Source organism: Heterocephalus glaber, unplaced genomic scaffold (assembly GCF_053883595.1).
Source record: "Heterocephalus glaber isolate CG9 unplaced genomic scaffold, H.glaber_assembly_v1.0 deba00001532, whole genome shotgun sequence".
Lineage (NCBI taxonomy): Eukaryota > Metazoa > Chordata > Mammalia > Rodentia > Bathyergidae > Heterocephalus > Heterocephalus glaber.
Window position 1 is genome coordinate 24,220,264 of NW_028258330.1, and position 21,241 is coordinate 24,241,504.

A 21,241-nucleotide genomic window follows, 5' to 3' on the forward strand; every position below is an offset into this window, starting at 1 on the left:
AATAGCTCACTGTGGCCTCAGATGCCAGTGCTAGGCCACTGTCCCTCTTTAGGGCCCAAAGACACTCAGACATAGGCTGGGCTAAAGAATAAACTTTACTCTTTTAGGGCAGGGTTCTGGGTGGGCGGGGCCACAGAGCCATGCACACGCACGCGGTATAGGCAGGTGAAGCGTGGGTTCCCCCAGTTGCTGGAGATCTTCACTTTGACCGCACCAAAGGCCCGTGGCTGGTGGTTCTGCAAGAGAAGATTGGACACAGGGCCAGGGTGACACACAGGCCTCCACCCTGGCCAGCAGAGGGGCCTTTGAGAGTGGAAGGGAACTTTCATTTCACAGGCCTAGAGAGGGGAATGGACTGCCCCAACAGCACAGCAAGTCCATACTCAGGGATGGGGACAGTAGGTGCTGAGGCCAGAAGGACAGACCTATTGGGGTTGGGGAAGTGGCCCAGCCTTGAGGCCTTGGCAGCATCTGTGCTGTGGAACCTGGGTCAAGGCACCACTCTGCTCTGGGCCTCAGTTTCCCCCTTCTGTAAGATGGTAGTGGTAAAAGTTGCTCCCAGATTGCTGTGGGCATGAAATGGGATCTGGGGGCTGGAGGGCTTGCCAGTGGCTGGCTTCCTTTCTGCCCCTCTGGAGGGGAGGAGCCTGTGTTTGGTGCAAAAGGGAGAGGCATGGCCTCTGTGATCTCACTGCTTGGCTTCAACCTCCCAGAGAATTACAAGGGTGAAACTGAGGCCCAGAGAGGCAAAAAAAAAAGCCCCAAGATCATACAAAATTTGTGGCCAGAGTAAGATTTGGGCCAGTCACGGCCTGATTCCCAAGCCTGGACATTCGGCATGACAGGCCCCCATACCCATTCCAGCCACCACTGATCCTGCTTCTGTCCCCAACTCCCTCCCCTCTAGGCCTCAGTTTCCCCACCTGTCATTGGTTCAGGTGCCGATTAGGGGACTCCCAGTGTACAGACTCTAACTTTGGAGCCAGCACCCCCACCTGTTGAGTTGAACATCTGCTGCCCCTGGGAGAAAGGCAGCAAGAGGACTCCTGGGCAGATCAGGGAACATGGGGACTTCCAGAGGTAGGTGGATCTCCTTGGGGTCCCATTCTTGGCCCTGGGCAGTGGCTCTATCTCTCTGAGGTTCAGTGTCTTCGTCAAATGGGTATTAATGACTGTGTACCTCCCAGGCCGTAGGGGATGAGTGGGTCCCAGAGGGGGCACAGCAGGCACTCAGGTACCTGGAGTGGGAACATCTGGATAGTGTTTTCTGGCTGGAACTGGAATGCCCCGAGGAACACCTCCTCCCCGGGGGAGCTCTCCATGCCCTGTGCAGTGAGACCAAGGAGACGATGTCAGGGACAGGCCCTCCTCCCGGAGGTATCTCCCCTCTTCAGCTGAGACTTGCACACCTCCCAGGATAGTGAACTCCTCACCTCTTTGGACAGTGTTCCATCACCGCACAGTGTTATGGACAGAAAGAGCACTGGACTGTGATCAGTGGCTGAGGCTCTACTTCTAACCTTGCCATTAATGTGTAGGACTGGAGTGTTTCGCTGGCCTCCCCTGAACTTCATTTTACCCAAGAGGTCCTGACAATTCTATGGACCTTCTCAGAAAAATGGGGGCGCCATGGTCTCTGCAGGCTCTTGGCTCTGAAGAGCCTGCCTGGGATGGAGCAGCTGCTTGTGCCCATCCTTGGAGGCTGGGGTCCAAGCCCACCTTTGCCACTCTGCCCTCACTTGCAAGGCCTGGACTTCCATGCTGGGCGGTGCCCCCTCATTTCCCCACCAGGCAGCTCACGTAGATGATGAAGTCCTTGGGGGCAGTGTCCAGGCTGCCCGACAGGGAGATGGTCTTGGGGATGTGCTGCAGCGTGAGGTTGGACAGGTAGACCTTCTGGGCCAGTCGGATGGTCACCTGGCCACGGTCACCTACGAAGGCCCAGCAGTTGCCCGGTGTCATGTTGGGCTGAAGAGATGTAACAGGGGCTGTCATAGGGGCTCCTCAACCTGTCCAGTTTCCCATATGTCCTCGTGCCCTAGCGGAGCCAGTCCTGCCTTTCTGCAGAGCTGAGCCATGGCTACCCCTCCTGGGAGCTCCCTGTCTGCTTGGGCTTCCCAGCCTCTAGCCCCATGACACCCATTCATTCATTCTCTCATTCATCCCTCCCCTCCTTTACATAGTCTCGCAGTCACCCTCTGAGGCACCATTACTGTCCCCATTTTACAGATGAGGAAACTGAGGAACAGAGCAGGGAAGAGACAGGCCCAGGACCATGCAGAGCTGGAAGTGTAACTGAGGCCATGTGATCCTGCAATGTGACATGAACCAGTACAATCTCCTGCCTCCTAAAGGGGAAGAGAAGCTCAGAGAGGGAAAGAGACTCAGCTGAAGTCACACATCCAAGGTGTTCATTCAGCAGGTTCTTGGAGACACAGTGTGGATGGACCTGAGCTGGAACAGCGGGTGCTAGGATGGGTGTTCAGGAAGTGGAGCAGGGCCTGCTAGAGGAGCTGGGACCAGGGGAGACTAGGGCTTGCTGCACAGTGAGCTGAGGGAGAGGCTGTGAATGGCCCAGTGGCCAGTGGAGCAGCCTGAGGGGCAGAAGCTGCAAGGAACTGGGTCAGGCTGGGGAGAGCCCCCTTCCAGCCCTGCTGAGTCTTTGTGGGGCTGGCCCCTCCCCAGCAAGGGTCTGTCACCACCGTGCCTTCCCTGTGTCCCACAGTAGTTCCCTGTATCCAGCAGGCCCTTGGCATCTTCTCATTGCCTGATGAGCTGTGCTCACCCCTAGCTGCCTCCACGGGGAGGCCTCCCTGTCCCTGTCAGGTCATTGCTCCCTCCTGACTCTGAGTGCTGCCATCTTAGAGGTCCCTGAGGGTGGGATCCATAGATATGTCACCTGTGGACTTGGGACGACTTGTGGCTGGCTAAGAGGACGAGATGCTCGGCCAGTGTCTGCTAAGCCAAGAGTCACTTGGTCTGTGATCCGGATGACCCCCTTCCCCTCTTTGGGCCCCCGTTTCCTCATCTGCGAGGCAAGACTACAGAGGGACAATTTGCTCAGCTTTGAAATCTGGCTCTGCCACACCCCAGTAAGCATTTGTGTGGCTACAGTCAAATGACCTGGCTCTTTGTAAATGGGTATATCAGGGGCCTGTCCCCAAGGCTGTCCTGAGGGTTCCCAGGTCCTGAAGTTCCAGGGCTGGGGGACCTTCCAGTGCAAAGCAAGCTGTCCCTGTCCCTGCTTGTACTCAGCACTGGTAGCCCCCATTTCTCTGTTCTTTCCTTGAACCCATCTCAGGCCTCTGACCCTTGCTCCCACCCCCACTTCTGCTGGCAGCTCCTGTCCTCATACCCTGACCACACCCTGCCCTTTCCCCTGTCCCCTGCTGCCCCTACCTCAAGGATCACATCTGGGGGCTGCGCGTAGTTCCACAGCCGGATCCAGTTCCAGTAGGAGCGAGCCTTGTCGTGGTTGTATGTAGCTGATGTGTGTTCGAAGTCGATGGTGGCACCTGCATGGGAGGGGAACTGCATTGACTGGGGAACTGCATCATTGTGCACCCACCAGGCCTTGGCTGAGTCCCTGGCCCTCCCTGGAGCTCATGGTCCCCTTTAGACAATGGGAGCACTGAAGATCACCGTGATAGCAGTAGCCAGAGCACCCACTTTGCAGGGGAGAGTGTAGGAATGAGCTAGTGCACTGAAGCGCTCCCGAGGTGCCAGTGGTGTACTCACCATGTCACTGTGCCTGTGGCCTTCAGTGCACCCAGTGCACGGAGGGGAGGTGCCAGCCCCTGGGAGCTCAGCCAGGCCCAAGGTGGCTCAGGCATTGGGCTGCTGCCTTCTGACTCCGCATGTCATTAAGCTCAGGGTAAACAGATCAGCTGGTGCTGCCTGGTGTTCCCTGTGGTGGGCTAGTGCACCCTGCCAGCTCCTGTCCCCTGTCTGCTCATCTGCCTCTTCACTGCCTCCCAGGTACCCCTTGCTGGCTCTTGCAGGCCTCTGCCCAGAGGATTTTTCACATGTGTCCCTTTGGTCAGGAGTGCTTTTCTCTCCTCACCAGTCTCAAACCAAGTGTCCCCTAGTGGGAGGACTCCTTCTGCCAGGTCCCCCAGAGCTTTGTGGCTCCTGCGTGCCATTCAGACCATGTTGGTTTGTTTCTGGCCAGTCTCCCAACTCCCCAGGGCAGATTCGGGCCAGTGACCTCTGTGGTCAGCCCCAGGTGTTCAGTATGGCGAGGGGCTTACAGTGGTGGGGAGCCAAGGGGCTCAACTCTTGCCCCTGTCCCAGGCCAGACCCCATTAGGGAAAACAAAACCAGCTGGGAGCATAGTCTAGCTCAGAGGAGGGACGTCCCAGCAGCAGAAGTGGCCACCCAGAGCTGACATTGACCTCTGAGGATGCTTGAGGTGGGCTGAGGGGGGCGGGGAGGCCACTTGCCTATAGACTTCAGGGCAAAGTCTGGCTTTTCAATGTAGTCGCCTTGTATCATCTTCATTATCTTCTGGGCCATTTTTTGCTGAAAAGGCAGAAAACACAAGTTGTGCCCTGGTGTGTTCGTAGAGATCATAGTCCCTTGTATGTGTCCTCTGCAGGTGATAGGTGGCTGCAGGGCACCCTCTTTCCCTACAGGCCTATCTCTCCCTGCAGGTGCTGGACTGGCCCTGCACTAAACAGAAGACCCAGCTGCTATGCATGAGGAAGCCCCTGGGACAGAGAGCCACCCACCCCATTCACTGGGTTAACTGTGAGTTTTCAAGGCCACCAGGATGGAATGTCATCTGGGGGTCTTGAGGCTTTTGTGTGTGTGTGTGTGTGTGTGTGTGTGTTTGTGTGTGGTACTGGGGATTGAACCCAGGGCCTTTGCACTGAGTTAACATCCCTAGCCCTTAAAAAAAATGTTTATTGCTTAGAGACAGGGTCTTGCTAAATTGCTAAGTTGCCCTGGCTGGGCTCAAACTTCTGATCTTCTTGTCTCAGCTTCCCAGAGTTCTGGGATTACAGGTGTATATGGCCACACCTGGCTGGTCCTGGAGTCACTGAGGTCAAGGATAGGGCTCTGCAATCAGAAAGATGCTGCTGTGGGGCCTTGGGCAAGAATCACCTCTGAGTCTTGCTTTTTTCATCTGTAAGATGGGCAAACACACATCTACTGTCCAGGGCTGCAGAGCACTGTCCAAGAACCTCCTAGGTGCCAGTGCTATTCTCGACCTCACATCTATTCATGCTCATCCCTGCAGCGCCTCTAGGAAGGGTGTCCCTTTGTCATCCCCCTTGTGCACATAGTAACACTGAGGCACAGGGTTTGCTCACTCAAGCTCCCACAGTTGGTAAGAGGCAGAGTTGACAGCTCAGGCTTTAACCTCCAGGCTCTCCTGTTAGCTGAAGACTGCACAGCCTTATCACAGGGGCAGCGCAGGCCATGCAACCATCTTCCCATTAGACTCCTCCCAATTGCAGCATGAACTGGGCACATTGGACCAATTAAAATTGGAAACTTCCATTCAGACTGTAGACTGGGAAATGATATGAAATATTTGCAATATGTACATCCAACTGAGGATGTGTGTCCAGAGCACATACAAACTCATACACATCAATAAGAAGACCCCTCCCTCTGAAGGCATCAGGCAGAAATCCAAATGGCCAATGAATAGTGAAAAGGCACTCATCATCGTTAACAATCAGTGCGATGCAAAGTAAACCTCAGTGGGACACTGCTTCTCACCCACCAGAATGAAAAAATGAAAAAGACATAATTCCCATTCTTGGGAAGGAGGTGAGACAACTGGAATTTGCATATGCTGCTGATGACAGCATATAATAAAATGAATGTACACATAACCTTATGCCCTAGCAATTCCACTCCTAGACACAACCACTCCCAAGGGAACTAAGTAATATATATCTTCACCAAATGGTTTGTACAAGAATATTTATAGCAGCTTTAAGAGTCTCAAATTAGAAGCAATCCAAATGTCTATCCTTAGTAGGATGAGTAATCCATGGTGTATCACCAATGGACTACTAGGCAGTGATAAAATGGAAAAAAGCTATTGACCACCTATTGTTACCAACAATATAGATGGATCTTATGGACATAATTATGAATAATATAAAAAAAACATAGTATTATAGTATTCCATTTATATAAAAATCCAGAACAGTTAAAACTAATATACAATGACAGAAGTCAGAATAGTTACTTCTGAAACTATTTAGGCTGGGAAGTGAGGCAAGGGAGCCGGCCGGGGGCTGGAAATCTATTGGATTGTGACTTGGGTAGGGTTATATGATTGCATACAAGTAAAATTCGCTGTGCTGGGTAAGAAGGTTAGTGCATTTTACTGTGTGTGTATCTCAATAAAACAAAAATTGGAGGATCTCTGGTCTGAGGAAGAGCAGGCAGAGTTGAAGGTAGGGCTTAGACTTAGTGCATGTGTATGTACACTGACCACAGTGACTTCCTCCAACCCACTCACTCCCCAGTCTTCATGGGGGAGTCAGCCCACCCAAGACACCTTATCAAGTGTTCCCCCAAGGAAATGTGCCCAACAGGGAAGTCCACGGCTGCCAACATCCATGGCTCACTTTCAGAGCCAGTAGCCAGCTTGTTTGTTCTCCTCTGTTAAATCTAAACAGTCAGCTTAAGGATTGTCAGACAGCTAGGGAGAGGCTTTAAGAGGGAGGAAATCCAAGCAAAATTGGCAACCCCAAAGTGAGCTCACGCAGGAAGAAGAAAATGTCAAAAAGAAAATAATCCTTATAAGCTCAGAGAAGTCAGAAAAGATATTATGTTCCTGAAACAAGAATAGAATTCTAAAAAAGCGAAAGCCTAGAGAACAAACTCAAAGTTTTGGAGAATTCAGAACATGTCAGCACAAATAAACTCAGTAGAAGTTTTGGTAGAGAAGGCTGGAAATATTTTTCTCAACTGTAAAACAAAGAGACAAAGAGAGGAAAACAGGGATAAAAGGGAAAAAAAGTAGCAGATTAGTTCAGGAGTTACCATCCAAATAATAAGTGCCTAAAAATGAGAATAGAAAAAACAGGACTGGTGAGAAAAATCACTAGTTTAATTACATAATTAATGAGCATTTTTTAGGGCTGAAGGATGTGTTTCCAGACTGAATGGTTACTAAGTGTGGCCAGCCCATTGGCATGTTTTTCTGACAGTTCAGATGTCAGGTAAGATGAGGTAAGCTCAATGCTTACAATAACAACAGTTATAAAAAAAACGTCAGGGCACTAATAAATTATATTTTAAAGCCATTATGAGGGATGGGAGAAACAAGGACCAGATGGACTAAGATTCTAGAGTCAGGAGAACCATTCTGAGATTTGCTGACAATTTCTATTAATCTCTGGGGGCTTGTGGTGATTCTGGGCATGAGCTGATGATCTGGGCTTAGGCCAGACAATAGACTCCTACTAGTGAAGGAGAAAGCAGCAAAGTTGTTAATGATCACATAGGAACAAAGTGACAAAACTGGGGACTGAAGGAGCCTCCAATATGGCCAGTTTCCCCTACAAGATGTTAACTGAATTTCAAGATAGGAGCTACTTCCAGAGTTCCTGAAAGGCAGAATAAAATATTACATCTTCATATGCCTTACGAAACAAGCTCCCTCTGAGGGAAGATGCCCCAAAACAGAACAAGGATGAGTTGGAAGCCCTAGGACAGTGGCTCTCTTTGGTATAAGTTAGAAACATGTGGCTTGGCTCTAAGCCTCAGAGTATCTGATTCATTAGGCCTGGATGGAGGTCAGGTATGGTGCCACAGGTATGTGAGCCGTACTGAGATTTCACTGCCCTAGAAGAAATGGTGAGTCAATAGAGTACTGATAGCTGCATTTTCCCTGGGATACCACCCCTGGGCACAATTAGAAACTGAGAGTCCAAGTTTGCCCCTGCCAGAGAAGTTATCACTGGGGCAAGAGATTTTGCATTCATGCAGGGCTAGAAGGCAAAAGTGGAAACTTGAGAGTCTTCAAACATGGCTAATCTTGCCATTAAAACATTTGCAAACTTTTATTTTGTTTTGTTTTTTAGTTTTAAAACAGGCCTGCCTGAGGTGGGTGAACAGTGGCTGCGTACCCTTAGTGTGTGTCCTGTGAGTGCTATTAGCTCTCTTGAATTTGGCTTCTGGTTAGTTTTTAGAGAGTGTAAACCAGGTTTCAAACTCTATTGTGTAAACAGATACTTATCTGTCTCTAAATAAAACTGTTTACATTTTAAACAGTCCTTTAAAAATCCCATCAGGAGTATTTTTATTCCAAGTACTTTCAGCCTTCTGCCAACATTTGCAAATTTTTGAAGCTGCATGGGAAAGAGTCTAAATTAGAATTAAACTGAAAATCTCTGAGTAAATTTTATAAAATTTGCAGTTGAGACTGTCTGAATCAATTCAATAAATGTCTAGAAGGAAGTGATCAGTCTGCTTCATTTTTCTTAAAAAAAGCAGAGGGGGGACTTGCTTGGGGGGAGACATAATTACTTAATGCATATAGAATTCTTTTGTATACAATGTCTAGAAAACACTAAAAATTATTGACATTAAAAAGCAAGACCATATAGTTGATACCCAAGAGAAAAACAAAGCAAAACAGAAAACAGAAGGCCATAGATAATCCAGATATTGGAGTTAGCAAATAAGGATTTTTAAAATAACCATGACTCATGTGTTAAATAAAACAAAGGAAAAGATTGACGACATAGGCAAAATGATGGAGAATGTCACCATAGAATTAAAATCATAGAATCAAATGTGTATTCTAGAACTAAATAATGCAGTATTTAAAATTAATAGTAGGTTTTACAGACATAATACAGAATTATTAATAAGCCTGAAGAAAGTTCAAAAGAAAATATCAAAGCTTAGGCATGAAAAATGAAAAAATAAACAAACCAGGTAATAGCATAGGGATCATGTGAAACACACTTTAATGGTTTGGCATGGATAGAATCAGAATCTGAGAGAAAAAAATGAGATGATGTTGAAGAAACAATATTTTAAGAAAGAAAGGCTAAGAATTAAAACAAAAACTATTGAAAAATATCAACTTACAGATTCCATAAACTCAGCCAACCCATCTCGCATGTGGGAGTTACATTGGAGTAAAAAGGAAGGGATAGAAACAGATCAGACACAAAGGACCAATAATAAGAGTGGCAATAAAATTGTCAATATCAACAGTATAAACTAGAATACAATGGTGGACTCCCTTCAAAATTCTCAGGAGAAACTGTCTAGAATTCTATACCCAGCCAAACTATTAATCAAGTGCAATGGTTAAGATGTTTTTAAACATGCAATTTGTAAAAAATAAATATACGTCTTCTTTTATTCTTTTCTAGGAGCTTGTTGGGAGATAGGCTCCATCAAAATGAGGGGTAAAACCCTCATTTTGAAAGAAGATGACTTGGGATCCAGGAAACGGAATCAAACTGAGAAATCAGATGTTCAGGGCAGAATGGCCAGTGTCTCACCTCATCTGACATGGCTTCCATCTCCTTGAGTTTGGCAATGAGCTGGTTCACACTACCTCGGAGGTCCTGGATTTCCCCAGTGTGGTGTCGTACCTTCTCTTGGTACAACCTTATCAGGAAGGAGTGAAAACAAGAACGCACTGGTTTGTGATGCTGCTATTGTCAACCTCAAACTCTCCTCTTGCTATTCAGCCCTCACAGAACTAGACTGATATTTATCCACTGTCTTTGGCCTATCCTGGGGCCCATTCTTTCTGTTTAGAATATTCTTAAGACCTGGGCTGGGGATTTAGCTCAGGAGTGCTGCTGCCTACCTCGCAAGCACAAGGTCCTGAGTTTGATCCCGGATACAAAAAAACAAAAACAAAAACAAAAAACCCAGATCCTTCCTTTCTAATGGTTCTGAGAATTTTGTCTGTAATTAAGGACACAGATGGTGACTTGTTGACTAATATTTCTTCTCAGCTACCATTTACTGATCTCTGACTATGTACTAGAAACTAGTCAAGGCTCTTCATATATTTTTATCATGCCCATAATTTCCTAGAGCAAGGTGGGTAATCGACCTCATCTCACAAATAAGAAGTCAAAGGCCCAGGGAAGTGAATAAGGCTTGAATAAGGCTAGACAGGTAGGATCTGTGGGGCTCGATATAAATCCAGGTTGGTCTGACTGTAGAGCCTGAATCCCTAGCCAATGCACTGTAACCTTTTGCTATAGCTGTGATTTTTAGGTGATAGGACTAATAAGCAGATTCTTCTTACCTCAAGCTCTGCAGTGGACTATTTATGCTGTTATCCTGGTAGAATGTCGAGGAAAGCAGGAATCTCCATCAGATGGCCTAATCTAGACCTAAGAGAGCTTCATCCATCCATTCTCCCACAACCATAAATGCATCCATTCACCTAACTTCTTGTTTACTCTTCCATCCATCAACCCACCCACAATCTTCTAAACTCTAATTACTCTCCTTTTAATCCATCTATGTCCATCCACCTACCTTCCACATCCATCTACTCTTCTATCTCTCTAAATTCCCCTTCCATATACCCTCCCAGACATTCACCCTAGCTCATACATCTACCCTCCCCCATCCATTCATCCATCCATCCACTCACTCATCTATCCTATCTGACTTCCCATCAGTCCAATATATCACCCATCAATTTTCCCATTTACATATCCATCTATCCTCCCATCAGTTCCCTCATTCCTATGTCATTTACATACAACTTCTCTTCATCTATCCATCCATTCACTCATCTATCCTTCTATCCATTCTTCCGTTCACCCTCAGTCATCTGGCTGGCAACTCAGCCATGCAATATCAATAGTGGCAGCCCTGTGCCTGGCACTGAGCTGGACATTGTTTGGATGCATCAGCCCTTTCTCTTTCCTTTAAATTGCTGCCAGAGAGTTGGGGAGACAGTCATAATTATAGAAAATTGCATTTATGATTATAAAAAATTGTGAGAGGAAGGAGAATATGACTGCTTTGTCTTGGTGGTTCTGGAACAAGTGATACTTTAGCTGGGCCTTGAACAATATGAAGTCATTCATAAGGGATAGAGGAGAGGGAAAAAACAGGGCCCTTGGGACCCTATTCCTTATAGGGCTTCTGAGACTTCCCTAAACAGGGAGCTCTGGCCACTTGTTTTCTCTTCTTTCCTTCCCAGAATCCACAAAGAAAATGGATCTCATCTCATTTAAGCAGAAACAAACAAACTACCTTGAGTAGAGAGAGAAATGTGTTCCTTATTTTCATTAATTTGCTTTAGGTGGGGGCCTTCCGAAATGAAAGATGGGGCATCTTTGGGGAAGAGTGACAGAAGAGTCACCTTGGTGGAAGAAATATTGCATCTGGTCTTTGAACATCACATTTGGTAGGAGAGATGGGTCCCCCAGGTGGGCAGTATGACAAAGGCAGAGATTTGGATCAGGCATGAGTCAGTGAGCAAGAGATTGATGGGGTTCGGATGTGAGGAGAGTGAGAAGAGGTATTGGGGGGCGCTGGTTGTGATGAGAGCAGTCAACTGTGCTGCCTGCGAGGACACACACTCACCTGCCAGATTTCCATTTTTGATGGTATGTGCATAGAAAACAACCAGAATCCTGTGGGGCCAGAAGAAAAAGAATGAGGCATTTAACATATAGTCTGGGTTCTGAAATGAAGGCATCTGAGTTCAGATCCCAGCCTTGGCACTTGCTAGCATTATACAACTTTGGGAGACTTTACCTAACCTCTCTATACCCCAGTTTCCACCTCTATAAAATGGGAACAACAATAATACTCATTCCATGTTCAAATGGCATATGTTATATATGTCACATAAGCTATATGATACTTGTCTTCTTCCACTCTCCCATCCTCTCCTTGCTGGGGATAATTGACCAAGAGAAGAAAGCAGAGTAGTCTCTTTTGGGTGGTGACATTTTGTGATCTCCAGTTTGACTGAAATCTCATCAGTGAAGCCATTATGTAAAAATCTTTAAAACTTATGTGTTCTTGATGAAGAATTTAACAAACTAGGAATAGAAGAGTACTTCCTCAACCAGATCAATGCTGTTTATGGAAAAACTCACAGCTAGTATCACACTTAATGGTGAAGGACTGGACATTTACCTGCTAATATCAGGAAGAACACAAGGATATCTGCTCTTGCTGTTTCTAATTAACATTATTGTGGAGGTCCTAACTAGGTCAGTTAGTCAGGAAAAAGAGATAAAAGGTATCCAGGTTGATAAAAAGGAAAGAGTAATACTATCACTTTTTGCAAATGACATGATATCACACATAGAATCCTAAGGTATTGAATACTAGGCAACTTGCCCAGTGTCATAACTAATAAATGAGTTCAGCAGGTTGCAAGATTAATACACACAATCAATTGTATTTCTATATGATGGCAATGAACAATCTGAAAATGAAATTAAGAAAATAATCCCATTTACAATAGCTTCATAAAGAATGAAATACTTAGGAATAAAGTTAATAAAAGAAGCACAACACTTGTACTCTAAAAATAAGGAACCGCTCTTGAAAGAAATTAAAGAAGACAGTGAGATATCCACCAGCAATGGAAAGATAGCCTATATTCATGGATTGAAAGCCTTAATATTGTTAAGGTGACACTATTTCCCAAATTCATCTACTGACCAATACAACCCCCATCAAAATCCCATTGGCCTCTTTTGCTGAAATTCATATGGAGAGGTACAGGATCCATAATAACCAAAACAATCTTGGAAAAGAACCAAGTTGGAGGAATCACACTCCAGATTACAAAACTGACAACAAGCTGTACCAATCAATCCAGGGTAGTAATGGAATACAGATCGACATATAGATCAACAGAACAGAACTGAGAATTCAGAAATAAAACGCTCACATTTAGCATCAATCGAATTTCAACAAAGGTGCCGAAACAGTTGTGAGGCAAATAATAGCCTTTTCAATAAATGGTGCTGGAACAACTAGGTATACATAGTCAAAAGATGAAGTTGGATTCCTACCTCATGCTATATGCAAAAATAAAATTAAAAAGTGGATCATGAACCTAAATGTAAGAACTAAAAGTATAAAATTCTAGAAGAAAATATAGGAGAGCCTTTTTATGACCTTTAGGCAAATGATTTTGTAAATATTACACCAAAAGCATTAGCAGTGAAAAAAAACATAGATTACTTGGGCTTCATCAAAATTTAAAAATTTTGTGATTCAGAGGACACCTCCAAGAAAGTGCAAATACAACTCACAAAATAGGAGATATTTGCAAATCATCTATCTGATAAGGGACTTGTATCCAGACTGCGTAAATAATTCTTATAACTCAGTAATAAAAAGACAATCCAAATGAGCAAAGGATTTGAGTAGGAATTTTCCAAAGCTTTGGTACACAAGGCCAAGAAGCACAGGAAAAGTTGTTTAATGTTGGGAGCAATGCTACATAATTCTAGGGAAAAATCTTTTGGTTAGCCTGGTTCTCTTGCCTACAGCCCAGCTACAGAATAACTCCAGTTTGGCCTCCGGTCACAACTGAGACTTCAGTGATCCAGTGATGCTGTGATTCTCCAGGACAAGAAACATCCTGGGAGAACAAACATCTGCTCAGTTCCTCGTTGTTCTTGGACTGTTAACATCTTGTTTACCCGAGATGTACTGAACTCTCTGCAAGCCTTCTGTTACACCTTGTTTATCCCAATGTGAACTATTGAACTCTCCGCAAGTCATTTGTTACATTTGCTCCTCCCGATGTACTGAACTCTCTGCAAGTCATTTGTTACATTTGTTTCTCCCAATGTACTGAATAAAAGGTGTGGTAAGCTGGGGGCTTTTGTCTTTGCCGCCCAGAGCAGCACTGATCAGACCCAAAGCTCAGCTTCTTCTCGGTCTCATTTTTCTACCTTTCCTGTAATTCGCCGTGTGCTGCCGTGGCTCGCAGGAGACCAGGACTAACTGCAGAGGTTCTGGTAACGTCCCCTTCCCCTGTCCCCTACAGTTTAACATCATTAATCATTAGAAAAATGCAAATCAAACCTACAGTGTTATATTAATTCATGCCCTCTAAGATGGCTTATAGAAAAAAAGAAAGATAATAACAAGTAGTGGTAAGAATGTGGAGCAACTCATGAGTGGGAAGGCAAAATGCTGGTGAGAAGGTAAAATGGAGATGCCACGTTGGAAAGCAGTTTGGCAGGTCTTGAAATAGCTAAATATAGAGCTACCATAGGACTCAGCAATTCTACACCTCTGTGAATACCCAGGACAGTTGAAAACACATCCACACAAAAACCATACAAACCAAAATTGCACAGGAACCTTCATAGAAGAAATAGCCAAAAAGCAAAAACAAACCCTAGTTATCTGTCAATTGATGAAGTATATGACACACACACACACAAACACACACATGACTTTTTTTTTTTATCATAAAAGGATAAAGTCCTGATACATGCTACAGCATGGATGAATCTTGACTTTTTTTTTCCCTTTGGTACTGGAGATCCAACTCGGGTCCTTGCGCTTGTGCAGCAGGCAGCGAAACCACTGAGCTAAATCCCCGGCCCGAATCACAAAAGCATTATGCTAGGTGAAAGAAGCTACAAAGAACAAATGTTGCTTTATTCATTTATATAAAATATCCAAAATAGGCAAATCTATATAGACAGAAAAAAAGTGGTTGCCTAGGAAGAATGCGGAAATGACTCCTAGCAGATAAGGGGTTTCTTTTTGGATTGATGAAAGTATTCCCCAATTTGATAGTGGTGATGGATGTACAACCTTGTGAATGCACTAAACACCACTGAATTATATGCTTTAAAAGGTTGAACTTTATGGTCTAGAATTGTATCTCAATAGAGCTGTTATTTTAGAAAATCCTATTGTTGGGTTAACGCAGGGAGGTTCTCTTGTCCTCATTTTTCCTTAGGGGATCTGATTCTTTCTTCCTCCCCCACTGACACCCCACTCCAAGGCCAGTATACTTCAGTGGAGTTGGGGCAGTTTCCTTAGCTTGGGAAAGCAACCCTGTGACGTGGGCGGCAGTGGCGGTGGCCAGAAAGAAGCCATGGAAAGCCAGAAAGAGGCTGTAATAATGATTTTTCTTGGCCATCATTTCATATATTCCTTACAGCACCGCCCCCCTCCCCTGCCCCACATTAGACAGATGGGGACACTGAGCACATCAAGGGGCAGCGCCTTCCCAGTGTCGCAGAGTCAGTGGCAGAACACTTGATCTTCTCTCCCCAGGATGGGGCAGGGCCCAGGGCTGCTCACACCCAGGCAGGGCCCTGGAGACTCACCAAAGGCACAGAGGACCAGAATGACTGTTTTCTCCACAAGCTTCTGGCAGAGCAGCTTGCATCTGGAAGCCAGAGAAGCCATCGTCAAGGGCGGGGGGAGGCGGGAGAGTCAGGCAAGTGCTCCCCTCCCCTTCCTCACTCCCTTGCTGCTCCTGCAGGTTCACGCCCTGCCCTTCTCTCCCTGCTGCACTGGCCTTCAGGGGTCAGCCCAGTGACCTTCCCCTTAGAACCCCAGGGTCAACACTCCTAGCATTTGGTTTTGTGTCTGCCTCTGGGGGAGCTCATGAGTGGTCGGGCCAGGGCTGGGCCCCGAGTGAGCATTAAGGAAAGGTTAAAATTTAAACTTTAAATGGATGAATGAGGCAGACAGCTCTGCAAGAGCACAAAGAAATTTACACGTATGGAGCAGGTAAAGGGAGAGAAGGAGCAAGCGGCCCGGGCAGGAAACACAGTTGTGAGAAACCTCAGCCCTGTCTTTTCCATCGAAGGATATAAACAGGAAGACCTCCATCTTAACCTCTGGTCCGCCTTAGGCAGCGCTCCCCCACCCCTTACACCAGAGTTACTGGAAATGTCTGCTCAGCTTAGACTCCAGGAAAACAACTGACCACCGAGGATAACTTATCAACAGCCAAGGACTCTCAGTTCTCCATACCCTACTCTCTCCTCCCTTAGCAACCCTGCCCAGCAACCCTTCAGGTTTTCCCGGAGCGGGTTTAAACTAGCCAATTGGGTTAGATTGTGAACTTTCAAACAAGCCAATGGGGAGGAGGTCAGCTGCTTCTCACACATTAGAAAATAAAAGAGCCTGCTCCTTGCTGCGCCTCTGCATACGCTTACTCCCTCATGCTCGTGCCTTTCTGCAGAGGTAAAATAACCTTGCCTTGTCAAGATATCTTGATGTCTGAATGCTTGATTATCTGCACTGACAAATTGAGTATGAGGGCATATTCCCAACACAGTCCAGGCAAGGGCGTAGGGCTGGGAACAGGAGCAGTGTCCAGAGAGAGAACCCAAGGCTGGCTGGCCCTGTGGGTCCACAGCAGGAAGCCAAATGAGGGGAACTTGGAAAGGAAGCAGGGGCAGGATTTGGGGGGTGGGGGTGGCTGCAGGAAGAGGAGCTGGAGCCAGGGGAGTCACAGTGGGTTCTGGGTTGGGGTTCTGATAAAAGCCAGGTTTGGGATTGCTTATCTATTCTGGCTATCAGGAGGAGGTCCAAACCCATGAAGGGGTTGCATGGTCAACAGTTGTTCCATCCACATTCCCCTACCTCCCGCTCACCTGCAGGTATTGAACAGGACTTGCTGGGCTTGGGTTCTCAGGAAGCAGGCCAGGCAGGTGAACCAGGCTACAGTGGAGACAGGAAGCGGGTGAATCCTATTTCACAGACTCACTGATTGTCCTGGAGCTGGAGAGCCCCTGGACAGCCCCTGGCTCAAGCCATAGGTGAGCACCAGCCTGGAGTGAGTACAGGTCCCACAGATGAGCACTGCTTGCCAAGAAGTGGCACTTAATAGATGCCAGCAGTGACTCTGGAGCACAGAAAGCACTGGGAGCTTGGCAAGGACAGGGTCCTTGTTGGGTTTATCTCCAGGTGTCTCGCATGGAGCTAGGGAAAAATTAGGGATTCGTGATGGCTGGAAGTGGAAGGACACATAGATGGTTGGAGGACAAAGGGAGGGGCTGCCTGGCTTGGAAGATGAATGAATAGGAAAATGTAAGAACATGGGAGAAGGAGAGGATAGATGGATGGGCACAGAGATGGGTGAGCGGATGGATGGACATATCAACAAATACCAGTGTGGACAAACTGAAGAATGACTCAACGGAGGGATGGATGGATGGAATGATGGGTGGATAGATAAATGGATGATGGAATCAGAGCAGAGGAGGGCTGGCAGGTAACTCCTCCTTTAAACAGCAAGGCTCCTTCCTACTTCCCCTTTCAATCGCCAGAGAGACCCTGCCTGGAAGGACCCTCTGTGGGGAGGCTTCAGTGCTCAGCCTGTTGCTGCCTGCAAACCCTGCAGCAGGGCTGGCCTTGCCTGGCCGGGGTCCACATGGCCTGAGACTGGACCCTTTCCTTGGCCACATCGATGGCCAAGCTGAGGCTTCAGTGCATACATACACACATATCCCAGCACAGAGTGTGTCAGGCTGACAGCTGGGGTGTCGACATGGGCAGGCAACAGGAAGCCATCATCTACAGAGAGAATGGAACTGTCAGGTAGCTGCCACCCTCTGGGATATGAGCTTGGTGCAAGTATCCCCTTACCCCCACCCCACCGCTATCTCCTCCTCTTGCTGGGCCCCCTGAGTTGCCTGTTAGACCTTTCTGAGCTGCCAGTCAGCCCCCAGGGGTCCCCCTCTTGACTCACTCCTTCGTGCTGTGGACTCCTCGGCCACCCTGCAGGGATTCCGGCTTCGCTGATTGCCCCTGGGGACAAGGGTCATGATCACAATCACATTTTAAAGTTTGGAGGTTACATGATGTTACCACATTCCAGACAGAGAAACTGAGCTGCAGAGCAGTTTATAAACTGCCGGGCTACACCTCAGAGATGGATCCCTCTGGCTGGTCCCAAATCCAGGCCTCTTTTGAGGAAAAGACTCTGGTTGCTATGGCCACCATGGCGATTGTTATCCAAAAGCCATTCCCTGCCCTTCTTGTCAGAAGCCTTATTTTTGTCTTATACCTCATCTACTACCCTTCTGCTACCCCATGAGATTTAAGGCCTCAGATTGCTTGAAACCTTTTGTAGCCCACCCATCACCTTGGAGTGTTGGTTTCAAGGATGGGTGAGTTGGGGTAGGGTGTGGTGGCTCTGGCCATATTGGACTTGGGGAAATGATTTTGTCACTGCTGAAACAAGACTCACAGGAAGCAGCGCCCGCTCTCCTTCTACCCTAGATACCCATGTTTCTGTGTGACACCAGGAATTGTAGCCATCTTGTGACTGAAGGGAGAGGAGACTAATAAGGAAGACCAAATGACAACAATAACTTGGGTCTTGGGAGGCATCAAAGAATGGGGAATTCACATACATACTCTGGAGCCATTCACTCCTTAGAACTTCTTGGTAGGTGAGACAAAAGTATTTCTTAAGGCAATGGTCTACAAACTTTTTACAAATTATACCCCCTCTGTGTTTATGTTTATTAAGAAACTATCCATATGCCTGCTATAATTTGGATGTTGAATGCCTCTTCCTCAGAGCCCATGTGTTAAAGATTTGCTTCTCAGGTTGGCACTATGGGACAGTGCTGTGGACTTGTAGGAGGTAGGGCCTAGTGGGAAGTCCTTGGGTCACTAGGGCTTCTTCTTGTTGTGGAACTCCAGGCTCTTCCCGCTCTCTTTGCTTCCTGGCTCATGAGAAAGTTTTGTTTCCACTCACTCCCATCATGCTATGCTGCCACACAAAGCAAGAGAGGGGCACTTGACTATGGACTGGAACCTCCATAACCATGAACCCAAATAAACCTTTTCTCTAAGTTAATTGCCTCAGGTCTTCTGTTATAGTGACAGAAAGTTCACTTACATAATACCCAGTTATGATAAATATCATTTGTCCTTTCCAAATGTACAGATTTATTTTTATATTCCTAAAGAATGTATAGGAGGTAGGACAAATAGTTTACAACATCTTATTATGTATCTCAAAATAACTGAAAGAGAGGAGGCTGAAGCTTCCCAAGATAAAGAAATGCACATTACCTGATTGGATCATTATCTGTAGTACATAGGTACTGAATTATCATGTTATCCCCTATAAATATGTATAATTCCTAAATATCAATTAAAAACAAGGGAATTAACTAAAAAATACATATCCAGGTTCTAATAGTTTCTTCCCTTATTCTTTTTTTTTTTTGGTACTGGGGATCAAACTCGGGACCTTGGCGCTTGTGAGGCAGGCGGCGGCACCACTGAGCTAAATCCCCGGCTCTCTTCCCTTACTCTTGGGGTTATTTTTTTCTAGTACTAGGGACAAAATCCAGAGTCTCATACAAGCAAGGCAGATGCTCCACCACTGATCTATAGCAGCCCTTTTTAATTTTTATTTTGACACAAGGCCTCACTGATCTGCTTGTGTTGGCCTCAAACTCCTGATTCTCCTGCTTCAGCCTCCTGAGTAGCTGAGTTTGTTTTGTATACCTTCCTGGGATACAATCGCTGTCCTGGGGCCCAGAAGTGGGCATCATTTTGGGTTGGAATTTCTGTAACCTGCAACCAGAGGCTCCCTCACAAATTCAGGGGACAGAGATGTGCATTTTCTTGTTCAATGCCTGCCTCCTTCACAAGTGTGAGCTCCCTAAAGGCTGGGAACATATGGGTTTGGCACAATGTGCTCCCTGGTCTCTGATAGAGCAATAATACACAATAATACCTTTGTCTTGCCTCCACGTTTTTTGTTTTTTTTTTTCCCATAAAATGTTTTGTTCTGGAAATGTAACAGTTTGTGATGCTCCAGCCCAATGTATCAAAATGTTTTATGACTGTTTGAACTGTGTGCCCTTTCAGGAATGTTCTGTTAAGCTCCGCCCCTACAAGAATGTTCTGTTAAATTTTGCCCCCATGTGAGAATGTTCTGTAGCTCCACCCCTCTGCTTCAGTGAGCATGCTCATCTACCCTGTAGATCCCTATATAAGGAGGGTCTCAGTTCTGGTAGAGCACTCAGACTTCAGAGTATGAATCCCTCTGAATAATATGTAATATTAATACATATAATAAAGGTTAATAAAGTTAATAAACTTTATTAATAAAGGTGTAATAAAGGTTCCTCTTCAAGTGACCTTTGGTTTCTCAAGTCTTCAAAATGTGAGAGCTATGACCCAGAGCTGCCAGACTGAGCTGTAGTGCTCAGCTGTGCCTCCGAGCTGTGGCACTTTGGCTGTGACACTGAGCTGTAACACTGGCCTATAGCATTGAGCTGCTCTGCTTTGCTGTGACACCTGCCCCATGCCCAGCACACAGCAGGTGTGCAAGAACCACATGCTGGAAGGATGGCTGCTCTGCCACCTCCTGGCTGGAGACTTTGGGAAGTTACCACCAGACCTCTCTGGGGTCACTTGGCTGCTACATCTGCAGCATGATTGCCATACCCAGCTTACCTCCCAGGAGAGGACAATGTCTTTCATAAAGTGTAAAGGGCTGGGCAAAGGGAGGGGCTGCTATCCTCACCTCCTGGGCCTGGTATTGTAAGCCATATCTTCAGACAGAATACATGGGTCCCTAGGGTTCCTTGAGGACCGTGGCATTGATGTCTTTTTCTAGGATGGAGAAATGGTGGTGGGATCTCTGGGATCTCTGGGACTCAATGAGGAGAAAGTGGCTGCTGCCACCACCTCTGAGTGTTTCCTGGAAGGTGACATGTGGACTTGCTGGGGTGAGGTGGAACTGTGAATATTGTGACCTCACAGTGTAGGTAGGCGGGGAGGCCACCCTGTCTCTAGCTTGGCTCCAGAACCTCCCCATCAGAGGACACCACTGTGATTACCTCTCCATCTTTAAGAAGGGGAAACTGAAGGCATAAAACAGGAAGAGCTGTGCCAGCCCTTACAGGGCAGGACAGGGGTGTCAGCTGAGGCTCCAGCAACTGGGCCAGGTCACACTGAGCTTTTCCCTGGTAGACATTTTGTGTCACACAGAATAGCATTCCATGTGTTTGGGGTTTTTTTCCATGTGTTGTTTTAATAAAGCTGTACCTACTGGGGAAAATAAAAGCACCAGATGATGGGACTATCTGGCTAGGTGTTTTCTGGAAGCTAAAATAAACTTACTTTTGCCTCCCTGGTGGCCTTGGCTCAAAATTGTAAGCTAAGTCCCTGTGGGAAGTGGATTAATAATGTTCCTAAATTAAACAGCAAAGAGGAACTTCAAGTAGCAGATGGAGTTAAGGTCACTACTCAGCTGATCTTGAGATGGGAAGACTCCTAGATTATCCAT

General features: G+C 46.5%; 1 protein-coding gene across 3 annotated transcripts; it reads right to left on the reverse strand.

Moving 5' to 3' along the window:
- Positions 1-77: 77 nt before the first annotated feature.
- Sun5 (Sad1 and UNC84 domain containing 5) lies at positions 78-20,693 on the reverse strand. 3 transcript variants are annotated; one of them, XM_021246913.2, is made up of 13 exons: positions 20,477-20,693; positions 17,672-17,730; positions 17,422-17,496; positions 16,575-16,641; positions 15,294-15,355; positions 11,554-11,603; positions 10,256-10,290; positions 9,492-9,600; positions 4,443-4,521; positions 3,400-3,515; positions 1,801-1,968; positions 1,181-1,325; positions 78-236 (listed from the first exon to the last, which is right to left on the reverse strand). In XM_021246913.2, exons 1-13 carry the CDS (start codon positions 20,551-20,553, stop codon positions 82-84), a joined length of 1,197 nt encoding a protein of 398 aa, XP_021102572.1. In that variant the 5' UTR covers positions 20,554-20,693; the 3' UTR covers positions 78-81. The 3 variants fall into 3 exon arrangements, with proteins under 3 accessions (XP_021102572.1, XP_004868007.1, XP_021102573.1); XM_004867950.3 differs by having other exon boundaries at positions 1,239-1,325; positions 20,477-20,692; XM_021246914.2 differs by lacking the exon at positions 1,181-1,325.
- Positions 20,694-21,241: the final 548 nt, after the last annotated feature.

Bases quoted from the DNA above. Each gene is read 5' to 3' on its own strand.
- Sun5 (XM_021246913.2), bottom strand. From the start codon at position 20,553: ATGCCACGGTCCTCAAGGAACCCTAGGGACCCATGTATTCTGTCTGAA. The intron at 15,356-16,574 runs GTGAGCGGGAGG...TCTGGCTTCCAG, and splicing joins GTCCTGTTCAATACCTGCAG to ATGCAAGCTGCTCTGCCAGA. The intron at 3,516-4,442 runs GCAAGTGGCCTC...CCTCCCATGCAG, and splicing joins CTTTGCCCTGAAGTCTATAG to GTGCCACCATCGACTTCGAA.